We start from the raw sequence: 16325 nt of genomic DNA on the forward strand, positions 1-16325 counted from the left end.
ATTCAATGTGTATGTATTCAAGGCTAAAAACATTAGGATTTGATGTGAGGCATGAGACAAAAGAACATGGATTTGAAATGGGTAGGGTTTTAAGAATATGAGCCATGAGGGTGAACATTGGTGAACAAAAAGTTAAACGATGATGTGTATTTTGAGAACATGGGAGAACATGGGAAGCTAAGGTATGGTGTCTTTTCTGAGAACATGTGGACAACATGAAAAGGTGTCATTTTCTAGTATAAAAGTAAGTGGGGGCCACCCATGTGCTCAAGTTCAATAGTCAATAAAATAAAGGGAGAAGGAGCAACAAGTGAATATGTATGTTTTTTTGAAGGAGGAGACAATGGAAGAAGACAGACAAGACGGGGAAGCTTTCTAGGCTACAGTCGTCGAGGTTTAGGGTAGCGGTGCTTAAAGTTAGCTGACACTTGCATTAGTGAAGAATGGGGTGTGGGGAGCAAAATGTTGGGGATTCAAAATGAAGCCTAATTTTGTTTTTGTTCAAGGCTTTAATGTAAAACTTCAAAAAAAAAAAGGTCCCAAGTTGGCAAATGGGGTTTCAAATTGAGAGAAAGAAAGAAAGATATATTAACGTCTTTTAAGAGGCCAAAATGGCCTATAAGACCAAATAAGAGAGAGAGAGAGAGAGAGAGAGAGAGAGAGAGAGAGAATAAGTAAATAAATTTAAATGAATGCTCGGACAAAGATTTGATTGAATTTCTTTTCTTCCCCTTTGTTTAAATTAGCAATAAAGTTCAAGTTTTCAGTTATCTGTTAACGAAAAGAAAAAAAATAAGAAGAAAAACTATTGCTTTTATATGGCGTTGTGTGTGTGTGTGTGAGAGAGAGAGAGAGAGAGTGTGAAAAAGTCTTGTCTGAATTTGTTAAGAAAGACCTAACTGACAAGTTAACAGACAAACACAAAACCCAAATTTGACCCCACACTCCTTCCCAATTCACAAACCCACACACATATATATTGACCTACTCTTCCTCTTCTTCTCCACATTTTATCCTCCCTTCCTCACTCACTACCTCTCTTCTTTATTTCTCTAATAATCCTTTGGCTTCTTCTCCATCCCCCATGGCCATCATGTTTGTCTTGCTTCTTAGCTTCGTGATAGCTATCACTACATGTGTGTCTGCAGGTGACTATGATGGATGGAGTCAAGCCCATGCTACATACTACGGAGGGAGTGATGCCTCTGGAACTAATGGTGAGTGTCATATGATTAAACCACCACTTATGTAAACATAATCTTATCATCATCATCATCATCATCATCAGTCTCTCAATTATGTATGTATGTAGATGTGTGTGTGAGCATGCATTTGTGTGGATGTACATGTGTATGTGTACAAATGGATATATGCTTGCATGCATGGATGTACATATTTGTGCCATGGTTGGATGAGTGTTTCCTCGGTTTTTTATCATGCTTACCATGACATCAATGAGCACATTTTTGTTGGGTACCTTGTCTGATATTTCTACCATGATATTTTGTAAACTTTCTTTTTGGGTTCGAAGTCAATTTCAACATTCCCATAGCCATTGCTAAAATCATGTCTATACCTATACATATTGTGGTGTCCCTCACAATATGCTTTTAAATATAAAGCATTCCATCTTATACTAGAGTTTTGCCTTTGCTACTACTAGATGGTGCTTGTGGATATGGGAACCAAATCTCTACTTATGGCACCCTAACTGCGGCGTTGAGCAATCCTCTCTTCAATGATGGTCACACTTGCGGTGCATGTTATGAGATCAAGTGTGAGAGTGATGGATGTTTGGCAGGACAACCTTCCATCGTAGTCACTGCAACCAATTTGTGCCCTCAAGGAAGCAACGGGGGTTGGTGCGATAGTCCAAAGCAACATTTCGATTTGGCTGAACCCGCATTCTCTCAAATAGCACAAATCCCCTACGGCCATGTACCTCTTCTCTATAGAAGGTAAGACCTAAAGTCCTACCTTTACCTTAACATAAGATGCAATGTGAAGTTTACAATGAGTGAGAATATGAGCCATTAGTTTTCAAATGATACGTGGTTCAAGGTTTGTCCTAACACATGAAAAAATCTATTTACACAAGATTATCTATCCATGTCTAGCCAAACAAATTTCTTGTTTAAATTCCGAAGTATGAAGTCAGTGCATGTTCATCCTAAAACTAACTCCAATTTATCCGGTGTTGCAGGGTTTCATGTGTTAGATCAGGAGGCATTCACTTCCAAATTAATGGCCACACCTTCTACAACCTTGTGCTCATAACTAATGTTGGTGGTGTAGGTGATGTGGCCTCTGTTGAAATTAAGGGTTCAAATACAGGTTGGCGTCAAATGCAACGCACATGGGGTCAAAACTGGCAAGACCCAGGCAATCTCAATGGCCAAAGTCTCTCTTTCCGTGTCACCACAAGCAATGGACAATCTATCACTGCATTTGATGTTGCTCCTTCTAGTTGGCAATTTGGGCAAACATTTTCAGGACCTCAATTCTAGTCACTTCACCTACCCATATAAGTAGCTAGCTAGCATTTATTGACCTTAAAAGTTTCATTTATATCTACTCCAACTCCACATCTATGAATACGATGTATATTATACGTGTATTTTATTCCAACCTTTGAGCCATATTAGAGCTCAGATCTAAACCCTTGACATTTAAAGAGAATAATGCACACCTTTTACGTTGCAAGTTCTTGAGGTGATTTTCTTGTAACCACCCTATCATCATGGCGGTGATTATGCTTCAAGCCACCCACACTTTAAAACGTATTAGTCATATTACTGGTATCCCATATAGAGGTTGAAAAGTTGTATTTGTTTTTGTTTCTCATGCTCGGGTTGAAAAGTTGTATTTGTTTTTGTTTCTCATGCGAGCATGAGAAACACACCATGCAGTGTATATCTTTCATGAAGTTATTTCTTGTGACTTCATATGAATAAATATTATTTTTGTGACTATAAAGTTCATGAGGATGGTTTGTTGCTAAATTATTTATTTACCATAACCAATTGATTAAGAATGGCTAAATTTGGTGAGTTGAAGGATTAATGACGTTTTGTAGGGTAAAGGTACTTACAATATTTCAACTTTCCATGTGTATGAACATAATTCTCTCATAATATCCATGCTAAATCTTGTATAATTGTTGGGGCCTCATTGAGACCTTTCACTTTTATCCTAACATTCAAAACTTGCACATAACGGATGATAAGTTATAAACTTGCATAATGCATTACCTTGATAAAGTATTTCTAATATTGTAATCTCAAGGGTAGCAATATGTGCACATTTGTGAAATATGAGACTATATGTTTATGAACCCTAGATACACTAGAAAATTGCCCATAACAAATGATAAGCTATGAACTTATCAACAACACCTTTTCTTCATGAAGCGCAAGAAAACTGCGGAAGAAGAAGAAGCGGTAAAAAGTGTAATATAAATGGCTACCAAAGTTCTTCTTTTGAACTTTCAAGAAGGCCTAAATATTCATGGGTTCGCTAAGTTTCTCAAGTCCGAGGCAGAGCTGAAACACACGGCATGCCCGACAAGCTTGGATACGGTTTCCCGATTAGGGTTCCGGAATACGAGCTCCCCAACCCTCTTTTGATCGTGACGATGCCCATGCAGCCAGCAATTGCCGCAAATTGGCAGTTACATGTTTTTGAACCCTAGATACACTAGAAAATGATAAGTTATAAACTTGCATAATGCATTACCTTGACAATGTATTTTCTAATATTGTAATTTTGAGGGTGGGTGATATGTGCACATTGGTGAACATATGTGACTATATAGTTATATGAATAAACTCAATGGTTTTCATTTTGTACTTTTATATTATATTCTTTATTTTTCATATTTTGCTACAATATGAAACAATATGTATGTACATCTTCAAACCATACTTCGTTTTCTTTGATAATAAACCATATGCAACAATATTTGACTTTACTTCTAATCATTTTCATAGTTTAGAACTACCATTGAATGATAGTGTGTGTCATCCATCATTTGACTTGTCAAATACTAGTAAACCATTTCTACAAAAATCACTCAACTTTCATCTTGACTCAAGTAGCATGATCAAGTATGTCTTCATGATGCATATAAATCTTGTTTATGTTCTTGTGTTCCTTCCAACAATGTGTACCACATTGATCAACATGCCTTTTAAAATGTCAACAAGTTTTTGCACTATGCCTATATCATGTGCAATCAAAACCACAGTGAAATAAAAGCGAGATCTAAAGTTTTTGCATTATATCATGTCTATATGCACGTATATATTGCTTGTCTCTATCGCTTTAAGATAATTTACTACAATGATTAATAAACCTTTCAACTTAATGCCTCTTTGCATTTTGTCTATCTAATTTGCAACAAAAACTAAATGTTAAGAGAGGGATATCTAAACTAATATACATGCACGCGGATACCACAAATTTACATAAAAATGAAAGCAATGTATAACAGAAGTTATGCAACAAGACCATTTTGCTTGTTTGCATCAAAAAGTTGCTTTCCATTAGGGTTATTGCATGATTCTATTTCAACTTTAACCAAACTCATCCATCTTTGTGTGTGTTAGTGAGAGAACATGAGTTGAAAACAGACTTCTTGAAAATATCTTTTAATTGAATTCCTTTAAAAGACCTTGATTATCAATAAGAGAATTTCAACTTGAGAGTCACATCAATTATATAAAGGAAACAAGATTTCAACAATGGGCTATACAACAATTGGATCATGATGATCTTGAACACATAATATGATCTATGAGCAAATATCAATGTCACAATTATGGGGGGAAGAGATATACAACATTCAAATTAAGAGGACTATTGGTTATGCTACACATGAATCACAACGTCAAGAAAGAGGAGGCTTTAATGTGCAAAGTTACATTGGTGGCCATTAGGTGTAAACAACATCTGGCCTACCAAGAAAGAAAAGCTCACAACACCATATTTCATATGTTATTCATGAAGTAGCTTTTTTTCTATATCAATGAATTAACTTTCTTCTCATGTTCCAATTGAGAAAACGTTGTCACTTAAAAGCCATGTTTTAATAAAAAAAGTAAATGTTTATTTTCATAGTTACTTAAATTTATAATTTCAAAAGATACAAAACATAGTTTCTTACTTCCCAAAACGAGTGGTTCTATTCATCATTCTATTCAAGGGGAATAGAATTTGTGACCCAAGCTAGAACATTACATAGTTAATGAGTCTTCCCATTAGTGCCTCAACACCTATTGCATTAAAGAGAGAGAGAGAGAGAGAGAGAGAGAGACAAAACATCAATGATATTCATCGTATGTATGGTATGACTAATGCTAAAAGACGTAAGAAATTGATAAAAAGTTTTCCTATATTCTTATGCGATGCAATGTACTATTGATGAATAATCCGCATGATGAAGAGGTTTTGGATGTTCAAGTTCAAGTACAGGACATTGTGAAGAAATTTTCTTGTCAAAGTGATCAACAGACAAGACTGCGTCAATTAAAGGAGGTATTTATCGATAATCAATCACAATTTCATATGTTTTTTCAAGGATTAAGACCGCCATATGCTCATTCAAATGTGGTACAAATTAAGATAGGGGATGACATTGTTGTAGACCCAATCAAGGTTATTGAGTTTTTTTTTTCCAAAAAAATACTACTTCGCATTAGTTAGCAAACAAAATTACATCATAGAACTCTCAAAATTCCTCTCAACAGCCCTCACTTTGGCCTTCCCACCAAAGCGGACATAGTTCCCACCTCATTTTCAACAAACGTATCCAAACAACTCCAATAACCTAGTTATTTGTACCATAACTATACAAATTTACAACACCTAGACGCTGTTGGAAACTATTGGGGGAAACAGCCATCGGGGTGCTTGGTAGTGCCATTGAGGCCCTAATGATGATCTGCCGACCATAGGAGAATTACCCCATTTCAGCAAGAACTTTGATCGAGATCTTTCAGCTGCATCAGATTCCCCCTTAATCGAGTCGTATCGTCCCCGCAGCCAAGAGACCAACTCAAACCAGATATTTATTAATACCTCACCACTAGGGATCTTTTGTTGTTGAAAAACAAACTTACAGCAGTTGGTCCAAATGTGCCAGACCGATAAACAAGCCACCATCCTCCATATCTCTTCAAAAAGTTCTGAGTTAGTGCCAGGTCGAACTCCAACCCGTTGAAACACCTTGCCACCTTGCACTATAAATCCATGTCCGTGAGGGTTTAACTGTTCAGCCCAACCTTCCCCTGTTAACTTGAGCCCCTGTACGGACCCCCATACAACTCTCCCATTCACGCCGCATGCTGCCACTATCCGGAGACTTCTACCCCAAATGTTAATAGCCTCGTTACAATTCCAAAAACAATGAGGAATTGATTCCAAAGGGTGACCACAAATTTTGCATCCAGCCTCACCACCACGACACCTAAGCCACTCCCCCACTGGTACAGCTTTGTGACTAAGAAGCCACAACCAAAGCTTTATTTTTTCTGGCATATCGAACGCCCATAGCCTCCTCCAAAACGACTTCAACCAGCCATCAGAAATGCCTTTATCCTTCCCGCTATTGCGAGTTAGGGCAACACCCATCGATTTAGATCCAATGATTTGCTTTCCTAGCTTGGTAGTGTACTCGAAAAACCGTTCAAGTTTGTCCGTTCCAGGTTTCTGCCACCACACCTCTAGTGGATCCCAATCCAGATCACATATGGGCTTGTTGTCAACTATCCAAAGCTTACAATCATATTGCAGTTTCCTGGGTCCGGGTTTACTTGCCACTTCTTACCTTCTAGCATTGCCACTCGTACTATCAACCACTGGCCATTGTCTGCCAAAGCACTTAGGTTGCCCCACCACCGATACTCATTAGATGGGCACCTGTCACGGATAATTTGTGCATCGTCCTCACCCACAAACCACCCAAACCAGACCCCCTCTTCTTCATTCAGCCTAGCTAGACCATCAACAACCTTATCTATCAAATGGGTAATCTTTTCCAGCCTGCCAGTAAATCTAGGGCTACCAACCAGTCCCTCCCTTCTTCTCCTTTTGAACTCCTCCCAGTCTCTTACTAAACTAACATTGTACTCTACCATTTTTCCCCATGGCGAGTATTTTTTCTGACCAAGCATCATACCGTCATCACTTCGAATCCTGGGGTTCCAAAATAGAGGTTGACAGAGTTGTTCCCCCATTTTGTTATTGAGTTATGTATTACTCATTTTAAGAATTTGATTGGGCCAAAGTTGATTATTAATGAGTATGTGTTGAAAGCACGACAAGAGTTTTATAATGTAATTATGAGTGTCGTGAATACAAATATTTGTCAAGAATTAAATGTTGATTTCGAAGAAGCTGAGGTGGAAAAGATATTGTTACACCTTCCAAATGGTAAAAGCCTTTGTTGGGATGGTGTTACAAATGAAGTTTTTAAGAAGTATGTTGGCATGCTTAAGAGTCCATTCACACAAATGTTTCAACAATGTTGGGATTCTGGTTTCCTGCCTGAGAGCTGGAAGGTGGGCTTAATCAAATTGATACCAAAGGTACCATCTTCGGAGTCATTTCATCAATGGAGACGTATTTCATTGATGGGAGGGTTGTACAAAGTGTTTGCAAAGATATTATCCAACAAACTTAAGAAGTTCTTTCCTCAACTTATTCATCCATCTCAATATGGTTTTATTACAGGTAGAAATATATTGCATAATGTTTTGAATGTTCAAATGGTTACCGATTATGCTCGACATACACATCAAGAAATGTTTATGGTGCAATTAGATTTGGAAAAAGCATATGATCATGTTAATTGGTCTTTCCTCTCAGGTGTGATGTATAGTATGGGGTTTGGTCCTCGTATGTGTCGACTTATCTTTTTGCTAGGGCAAAATACAACCTTGTGTGTGATGCTTAATGGTGGAGTTACTTCGAAAGTGTTTCTTCCTAGATTCGTGCAGCAAGGATGTCCACTAAGCCCATTGTTTTTTGCTATTGTTACACATCCTTTGTTAGTAATGTTGTCAAATCTTGCAACTAGTGGTGATATTGTGGGTTTGCATCGTCCTTTTGGTGGACAATTGGTGGCGCAAGCATTGGCTGATGATTCTTTTATGTTTTTACAAGCCTCAAAAGAAAATCTTGAAAGGATTATGCAACTTTGGGATCAATTTGCTTTGGCTTCAAGGTTGTATATAAATTGAAGGAAATCTTGCCTTATTTCTTGTACGGAGAGTGCTTTGGAATGTTTGGGATGTCGAGGGTCAGTGATTACACGAGGATCAATTTGTCGACATTTGGGTTATCCATTGGGTGTTGATGTTACACATGTTCAATTGATTGATTGGATTGGTAGTAAATTGAAGGACAAATTTATGTATTGGAAGTCTCAATTATGGCCCTTTTATGTACAACTCAAAGTGGTGCAATGTATCTTGATACCCATGTTATTATATTTTTTTTCTTTACTACCTTGGACTAAGGCCTCACAAAACATGTTACAATTTACAACCTATTCGATTCATGTTGTGGTAGAAGGGAGAAATGATGGGAGTTACATGGATTTCATGGGACCATTTGGCTACTCCTAAAAGGTTAGGTGGTGCAACAATATTGGATTTGGAAAGGCATTTGATGGCTCGTAGATTTGCATTATTACGAGATATATGTCAACAAGATCACCCATGGATATCTATGATGCAATATTTTATTGAGCATGAAGGATTGGTGCACGGGAAAACAAAGATTCAAGCCTGCTAGTGGTCATTACTCAATGGAAGTATTCCTCTAAAGATTCGACATTCTGTATGTGGACAACATTTGGTAAGATCGTGGCAAGATGCATTATGTCTTTTTGAATGGGGACCATCAAGTGATCGAGAATATTGTAATTCATTACAAAATGTATTGCTTGTTTCTTCTCGAATGTTGTTTTGGAATGGGAAAGAGAAATTGAGATCTCAATTCAGTTATTTATTTTGATTGGGGATTGTAAATTTGGAAGATGTGGTTGATAATGAATCTCAAAGGTTGTCAGATTTTGAAGATGCCAAGTGATAGTTATGTATTCCCCCAAATTATGGATTTATTTGGGAGAAATTACAAGATATACCATTGTTGCAAGGATCTTTGCCATTGGAAACAAATTTTGCACCTTGGGTGGATTGGTGGTTACAAGATGGTACACACTTGTTATTGGTCACTACAAATATATTGTATCATCATGCGATGGCATCATTATCTTGGATATCTCCAAAAGCAGCGAAGTTGTGGAATGTATGTAAGTCGGATGCCAAGTGGTGGAAAATATTACAATGTGGTTGGCATTCCCATCTACCATTTCGTGCAAAGGTATTCATATGGAGAATCATGATTGGTGGGTTCCCATTAGGTTCGGCCTTAAAGAGACGAGGACTAGGGTCTGACACTTGTTTCTTTTGCACCGTTCCATTGGAGGATAGTACACATAGGTTCATTAAATGTCCTATAACGTGTTCCATTTGGAAGTATGTATCTGACATTTGGCAAGTTTTAATCCGTTGTTTGAGACCTTAACAATGGGTTTTTTCTCAATATGTTCAAAATGGTTCAAATGATGAGATAGAAATATTGTTCCAATTTTTACATTATTGGGGTCTACAACACAATTGGAATATGCGTAATGCTTTCATGTTTGATAATAAACATCGGGTGAAAGCCTATATAAAGAAGTTAAAAGGTATTCTCATGTTGAATTTTTGGGTATTAGAGAATGTGGGGATCATTTCCTCAAATGCATATTTAGGTTTTTTAATAGTATTACAGAACGTCCCTCTCCATACATAGGCATATGATAGGTAGAGGAGACTAAGAAATGTTGTAACTAACTGGATTTTACATACAATTAATATAATTGTGTGCTTTTACCAAAAAGTGAGAGAGAGAGAGAGAGAGAGAGAGATCTTTTTAACATCTATGGGGGACAAAACCAAATAAACATATCTTGTATGTGACTCTTCCTTGAGAAGGGTTGGTGGGGATTTGGGTATCACCCTTGAATTATCATGTCTATCTAACAAGTCATCATACTTCTTAGGAATAACCTTATACATTGAGCACACCGGAAATTATGTTCATCTTCCACTAGGTTTTCTTTGTAGCTAACCTTGCATATCTCCAAGGTGATGATGTTATGATACCACCTCAACACGTAAGTTGTGTGAGTAAGTTTGAAGCCTCAATAAGATATGGTTGGATGGGCTCTAGTATTTTTACCTTGCATTAGGGCCAACATTAGGGGCTGCAATGTAATATTCCCATATTATCATTTTGGCATCTCACCACTTCATGAGTAGCACATTGTGATTGTGAGAAATTCATGGGAGAGAGAGAGAGAGAGAGATTAGAGATGACATGTCATGAGAACTAACAGTTTTGTGGTGGGCCAATGGGATATCACAATCCATCAATTGTAGTTCAACTTTCATAATTAATACATTGCTATTTACAAAAAGAGAGAGAAAGTGAAGTTTGAGATATTGGGGATCGTACTATCATTGGTGTGCACAATGCCTTTGTAGGCACGACCAGTGTATTGATGTGGCAATATACAGTAGGACACAATGTAATATTTTTGTTTTATCCAAAGCTTTAGAAACAACCAACTTCAGTCTAATTTGCACTTTCCAAAATCACTGTTAAAGTTTAAAGGCCATTGTATACTAGTGCCACAACTTTTGAGGTTTTCTAGAAGAAAACCAAGTATTAAAATATTAGTTCATAACAAAAGCTACCAAATTTCATTTCAGGTTTATTATTTATCATTAAGTATTTTTGTTATTTTCGAAATACCAAACTCAGTATTGTTCCCGAACAACTCTTGAAGAAACCAAGACTTCATAGACTGAAGAGTCAAGTTGGATAAGATAATGAAAAGAATCAACTGTCATTCAGTTCTTTTGCAATCATAACATTTATCTTACCATTTTGAGAGTGTTAAATACTCGTAAGGCTTTGTTCTCATCTCTGCAGGTAATAAGAGGTAGATTTTTTGCATCAGTACCAGTTGGGTATTCACTTGACCCCATTTCAACCTAGAACCAAATCACAAAAGCAAAATTAATATTGCAAGACGAAGAGAGATGGATCTAAATGCTTTAAAATACCTTAAGAAATCCTTGATAGATCCAGATGGAGCCGATAATGATGGCACTCATTCAATTGCCTGTAAACAGAAGAGTATAAGAGAAGAATTCTCGAGAAAACAAAAATACATCAACAGATCCAAATACAGATCAACAAAATAAGGTTGCTTCAATGACCAAGAGCACAAAATACATGCTGCCTCAAGATTGATTGTGACGCCTCTCACCAACCAGCCAGCTGATAAAGCCAAGACAAACTGAACACCAATGTATATGCATGTCTTCTTGCTTTCCATGTATTAATGTGCATGCCTGCATATTCTCGTTTTCCATGTATCAACATCCATGCATGTGTCTTGCTTTCCATGAATTGATGTCTATACCTGTGTCTTCTTGCTTTCAATGTGTAAATGTCTATGCTCATGTCTTCTTGTATTCTATTTCTCAATGTATATGTATGAGTCTTTTTACTCTCCATGTGTAGAGTACACTCAAAAGACATGAGAAACTGTATACATCAACATGAACTAATACACAATAACGTGTTCAATCCCTCCATGAAGATCAATAGCATCATGTCCACAGGTTTATCATATCTATTATCTGTACACACTACTGACCCCAAAATGGTATTCAACTAAAGAACACACACTTAGCCAGAACACTCGGCATGAGACAAAAGCATCATATCTTCCACACTTTGGGCTTCTTCCAAACGCCCTGAAATTTTTAAGCCATCATGCATAAGCCTGTAAGTCCATATGTCGGGGGTAAAACCAAGCTCAGTCATTTTCTTAAAATATCCATAAGCATCTTCAATAAGGTCTATGTTTATAAGGTACTTCAGCATTACTTTAAAAACATCTGAATGCAAATGTTTACCATCTTGTAGCACATGAGTAAAAACCTCACAAGCCTCTTTAACTAAGCCTGACTCACCCAACCCAGCAAGAAGACACTTGTATGTTACCCAATCATGATGAAAACATCGTGCATCCATCTCCATCATTAATACCTTTGCATATTCTGTTTTTCCCGCCAATCCACATCCATAGATCAAAGTATTGAAAATTATGGCATTTGGAGAGCACCCAATCATATCCATTTCTTCAAACATGTGCAACCCATCATCAAACCTACCAGATTTTAGAAGACCGCTGATAAGCGAGTTGTATGTCCTTACATCAGGGAAATGACCTTTGCACTTCATTTCCTCAAAGTATTGAAGTGCCTCATTGATATCACCATGCTTGCATAATGCAGTGATTACGGCTGTGTAAGTAACACTTGTTGTCATCGAGGGTGTTCTTCTAACTTTCTCAAACAGAAACTTCACAGCATTCACTCTCTTGACCTTCCCAAGATTATGAATAAGAATTGCATAAGTAAATACATTAGGATAGAGGCCTTCCTTTAGCATCTTTTCTACAATTATAATAGCATCATCTATAAGTCCTGACCTACCCAGAATATTCAACAAGGTATTGTATGTTATAGTTAATGGTGTTATACCTTCTACTTTCATTTGCTTCCATAAGTCAAAAGCTTCTTGAGCTAGATTTTCCCGGCCTAGATATTTAATCAATATATTGTATGTGACAAGATTAGGTGTAGGTCCAACTTTCTTCATTTCCTTATAAACTTTCAAAGCTTTTGCAAGGTCTCCACACTTACCTGCAGCCTCGATGAAATAATTATAGCTCCATATATCAGGATGGACACCCTTGGCTGGCATCTCTTCAAACAAGTTAACAGCCTCTGTAAGTCTCCCTTCCATAGCAAAACCTTTAATGACAAAATTGAAAAGGTTGGGCTTTGTAACACAAGCTCTTGTAGTAAGCTCTTGAAGAAGTTTATATGCCTCATCAACTTCACCATTCACAGCCAATGGAACAATCAAAAGATCTAACACTACTGCAGGTGGTTCCCTACCCATAGCCTTAAACTCCTTGTAAGTACAGAAGGCTTCCTTGTATAGACCCGTCTTAATAAGACCTTCTATAAGTGCTGTGAATGCCACTCTGGTGAGACACAAACCTCGCTGAATCGCGTCATACCAAAACTTGAGAGCTTCCTTAATATGGCCTCCTTTACTGAAATTAATAACCATAGTTCCATACATCATCTTTGTATACATACCGCCCATACCCTTCATTGCAACAAAAACTCTTGATGCCATTTCTACTTGTCCTAGCCTAGCAAGTCCCGCTGCAACCTCTTCATGTGCTTCTACATTTGCCACAATTCCTCTGGTCTGCATAGTGTTGAAAAGTTCAAGTGCATCATCGATTTTCCCATGTTTACAAAGTGTGATGATTACAGCATTCTCACTGATGCCTTCATTCCCGCAATTATTCTTATCATAGTGGACGTAGCCAACCGATTTCCTCCTTAAAATCACAAATTCCTCGGGTGTATCTGGTTGAAGAAAGCAGATTCAGAAAGCAAATTTGGGATACACGAAAGCACTTCATTTAGAGCTTCAAAAGAAACCTTGGAAAAAGCAAATGAGAGAAGAGGAATAATATAACATCAACCACTTCTAGAACCATAAAAACAACGTTTACCAGTCCTTTTGGCAGATGGAAAATCATCTCCATTTATTGAATCTCTCGAGGAAGAGAATCTTGACCAACGAGATACTATAAAAGGTACAACCTCACATGGTTTCGAAAAGTAACATGTCATCTGCTAAAGCATTTGAAGTTATACATAAGGATGTATGTGACCTTGACAATACAAATAACTGGGAAAAGACGGAATGGAAAAAAAGGTATAACCTTTCGATGCATGCTGTTGTTGTAATGCTACCCTTGACAAGGCATTTGAGTGTCTGAATCTATGCGCATATGTTCTGGTATTCCACAGTTGAAGAGAGATAGGAATTTTCACCATAATTATACGTTAAAAGGCATGTATTATCTGCAAAATCCATAAAAACTGCACAATGAAAAGCATTATCAAGAATTAGCTGTACTCAAAACCATTTTTTTCTCAGAAACTAGGATCTTCATGCATACAAGATTGGAACAGAAAAAACGAGAATAACCTCATTGAACATTTCATACTTCGAACATACCATAGCAAAAATAGGATTTCACACTTCAAACATATCAACCGAAAAAACTAAAGTTTTTGTAATCATTACACAATTCAACCTCAGAACCTTAGAAACTGGGACCTGGAGACAAAAAGAAAGCAGCTGAAAAAGGCTATATAACCAGAAGTTTTTTTGCATTTACCAAATGCCCTTAAGTTTGTCTTTACTTCTCAAATGCCCCTAAATTTTCATTATTTCCCTGCACGCCCCTCATCAACCCCTGAAAGAGCAAAGAAGACAACGAAGTGGTAGTCAAATCACACACATAACTCAGAAAAATGGATAACTTCACCATATAACTGCTCATACAGTATATATAATTGCTAATGTCAGGGTTTGATGGGGGGCCATTCGGGAAATAAAGAAAAACTGACACACTTTCAAGTTATTCCTCTTACTGCTATCATAACCATGGTAATCTTAAAAACTAATGTTTCAAGCTCAATCCATGCATGGAGACGAAAAAAGGAGAGATTTTGATGTAGCAGAGGAGCCGAAGTTTTAAGTAATTCGTTAGCCACTAAACTAAGGTTTCGGAATCATTAGCTATGAAATTAACGTTCAAATTATATCCATGAAAAGATCGAAAAGAGAAAGAAAGAAACAGCAGTAGAGAAGCAAAGGTTACTGCAATCATTCATTAGCCTTGAAAAAGAAATGGAAGAAAAAAGCAAATACAATTGAGATTATCAGCCTTGGAAACATCGATCAGAAATCCAAAAACAGAAGGAAAGAAAAGAAAGGAAGGAAAAGCATGGAGCTTTATGTGGAGAACTTACCAGGAAGAATGCATTGAAAGGGTCGGTGCGGGCGAGGAGGCATGGCGATCTGCAGAAACACACGCAAACAAACAATCAAGCATTCAACCACACTACACTGTCTCTCTCTTAAAACTCCAAGTGCAATCAATACAATCCGAGTTTCGAACCTAAGGTCACTCACTCTTGGCCGGAAGAAACCTTTGTGAAAGCGTTGAGTACACCAATCGGCAACGGTTCGGTTCAGTTTGAGAGGGTCCAAACCGAGCCGTTTAAAAAAATTTTAAACCTGAACCGAACCACGAAAGCGTTAAACCGAACCATTAAAAACAATTCAAACCGTTAAAACCGTGGTTTCGTGGTTCGGTTTCGGTTTTCAACTTAGGTCAAATTTTTATTTTTTAAATTTTAAAGATGTTCCTAAATTCTGAGAATAAGGTCTAAAGATGAAAATATTGTTTAAAAACAAATTTTAAAAATTTTAAATTTAAATAATCAAATAAAAACCGTTTAACCGTTTAAACCGCAGTTTCTAACTGTTGAAACCAAACCAAACCATTTAAAAAAACCTAAACTGAACTGAACTGTTTAAATCGTTAAGCCACGGGCCTATTCGATTGCGTACACTTGAGCCAAATATCGAGTGAGTTTATGACTATAGAATGAATGCATGCCATTTGAAGTTGAAGTTTTCGTAGAAACATTCCGTTTTGTTCATACCATCACACTCTCAGACCCTCATTCCAATAACACCTGGTAAATATGTGTTGTTCTTGCCACAAATTCACTCTTGTTCCATACCCAACACCCCTCCAGCCCCCCCAAAATAACTAACTCTCTACGTACAATGAATTTAACTTCATCACACACCAATGTTGCTCGCTCTTCCCATTAGGGGTCTACTATGACCAAGAATTATGCACACCCAATTGAAGTTATATGAATGATCGTGTACATATAAAGAAGATAGGCTTTCAAAAAGCCTTTTTTCAGATCAATGTCTTCTACCCTCACCATGGTTGTGCTCTTCAATGCTTTTCAATATCCAAGGCCTAGCTACGTTTTACATTTTTAATAACAAGTGGAAAAAAAAGAACCAAAATGTATTAACTAAATACTTAGGTGTTTCTAATTCTAATTAGTAGTTTTCTGCATGGACTAGATTAAGTAAGATATTTGTGTTATGTATGTACGTGTCATGGACATAACCATAGTACGTAAAATTCGTGTTCGTCTAGCATAACATTCGTTTTCCTACGTTGGAAAATGAATGTGAATGTTATTCAAACATTCTTGTGTTTTTTCCCA

At 37.1% G+C, this 16325-nt stretch overlaps 2 protein-coding genes across 12 annotated transcripts; one reads left to right on the forward strand and one right to left on the reverse strand.

Annotated features, from left to right (window-relative positions):
* The first annotated feature begins 1007 nt into the window (after window positions 1–1007).
* LOC147869449 (expansin-A1-like) lies at window positions 1008–2976 on the forward strand. The gene is made up of 3 exons (XM_087329670.1): window positions 1008–1217; window positions 1664–1958; window positions 2204–2976. Exons 1-3 carry the CDS (start codon window positions 1085–1087, stop codon window positions 2505–2507), a joined length of 732 nt encoding a protein of 243 aa, XP_087185796.1. The 5' UTR covers window positions 1008–1084; the 3' UTR covers window positions 2508–2976.
* Window positions 2977–10468: 7492 nt separating this feature from the next.
* LOC147869450 (uncharacterized) lies at window positions 10469–15131 on the reverse strand. Of its 11 annotated transcripts, XR_015530717.1 has the most exons (7): window positions 15039–15131; window positions 13940–14081; window positions 13727–13847; window positions 12834–13577; window positions 12672–12728; window positions 11181–11239; window positions 10469–11108 (listed from the first exon to the last, which is right to left on the reverse strand). XR_015530717.1 is itself a non-coding variant. In XM_087329635.1 (6 exons), exons 2-6 carry the CDS (start codon window positions 13949–13951, stop codon window positions 11232–11234), a joined length of 942 nt encoding a protein of 313 aa, XP_087185761.1. In that variant the 5' UTR covers window positions 13952–14081; window positions 15039–15131; the 3' UTR covers window positions 10469–11231. The 11 variants fall into 11 exon arrangements, 7 of the variants coding, with proteins under 7 accessions (XP_087185761.1, XP_087185747.1, XP_087185751.1 ...); XR_015530714.1 differs by having other exon boundaries at window positions 11353–13577; XM_087329635.1 differs by having other exon boundaries at window positions 10469–11239.
* Window positions 15132–16325: the final 1194 nt, after the last annotated feature.

The sequence above is a fragment of the Azolla caroliniana genome, unplaced genomic scaffold (genome assembly GCF_043228905.1).
Source record: "Azolla caroliniana isolate FFs.n. ecotype wild unplaced genomic scaffold, voAzoCaro1.0.p SCAF_1, whole genome shotgun sequence".
Classification (NCBI taxonomy): Eukaryota; Viridiplantae; Streptophyta; class Polypodiopsida; order Salviniales; family Salviniaceae; genus Azolla; species Azolla caroliniana.

Coding starts and splice junctions, on each gene's coding strand:
- LOC147869449 (XM_087329670.1), top strand. CDS start 1,085: ATGGCCATCATGTTTGTCTTGCTTCTTAGCTTCGTGATAGCTATCACT. Junction 1,218..1,663: donor TGATGCCTCTGGAACTAATG/GTGAGTGTCATA, acceptor TGCTACTACTAG/ATGGTGCTTGTGGATATGGG. Junction 1,959..2,203: donor GTACCTCTTCTCTATAGAAG/GTAAGACCTAAA, acceptor CCGGTGTTGCAG/GGTTTCATGTGTTAGATCAG.
- LOC147869450 (XM_087329610.1), bottom strand. Junction 13,578..13,726: donor TCCATCTGCCAAAAGGACTG/GTAAACGTTGTT, acceptor TTCTTCAACCAG/ATACACCCGAGGAATTTGTG.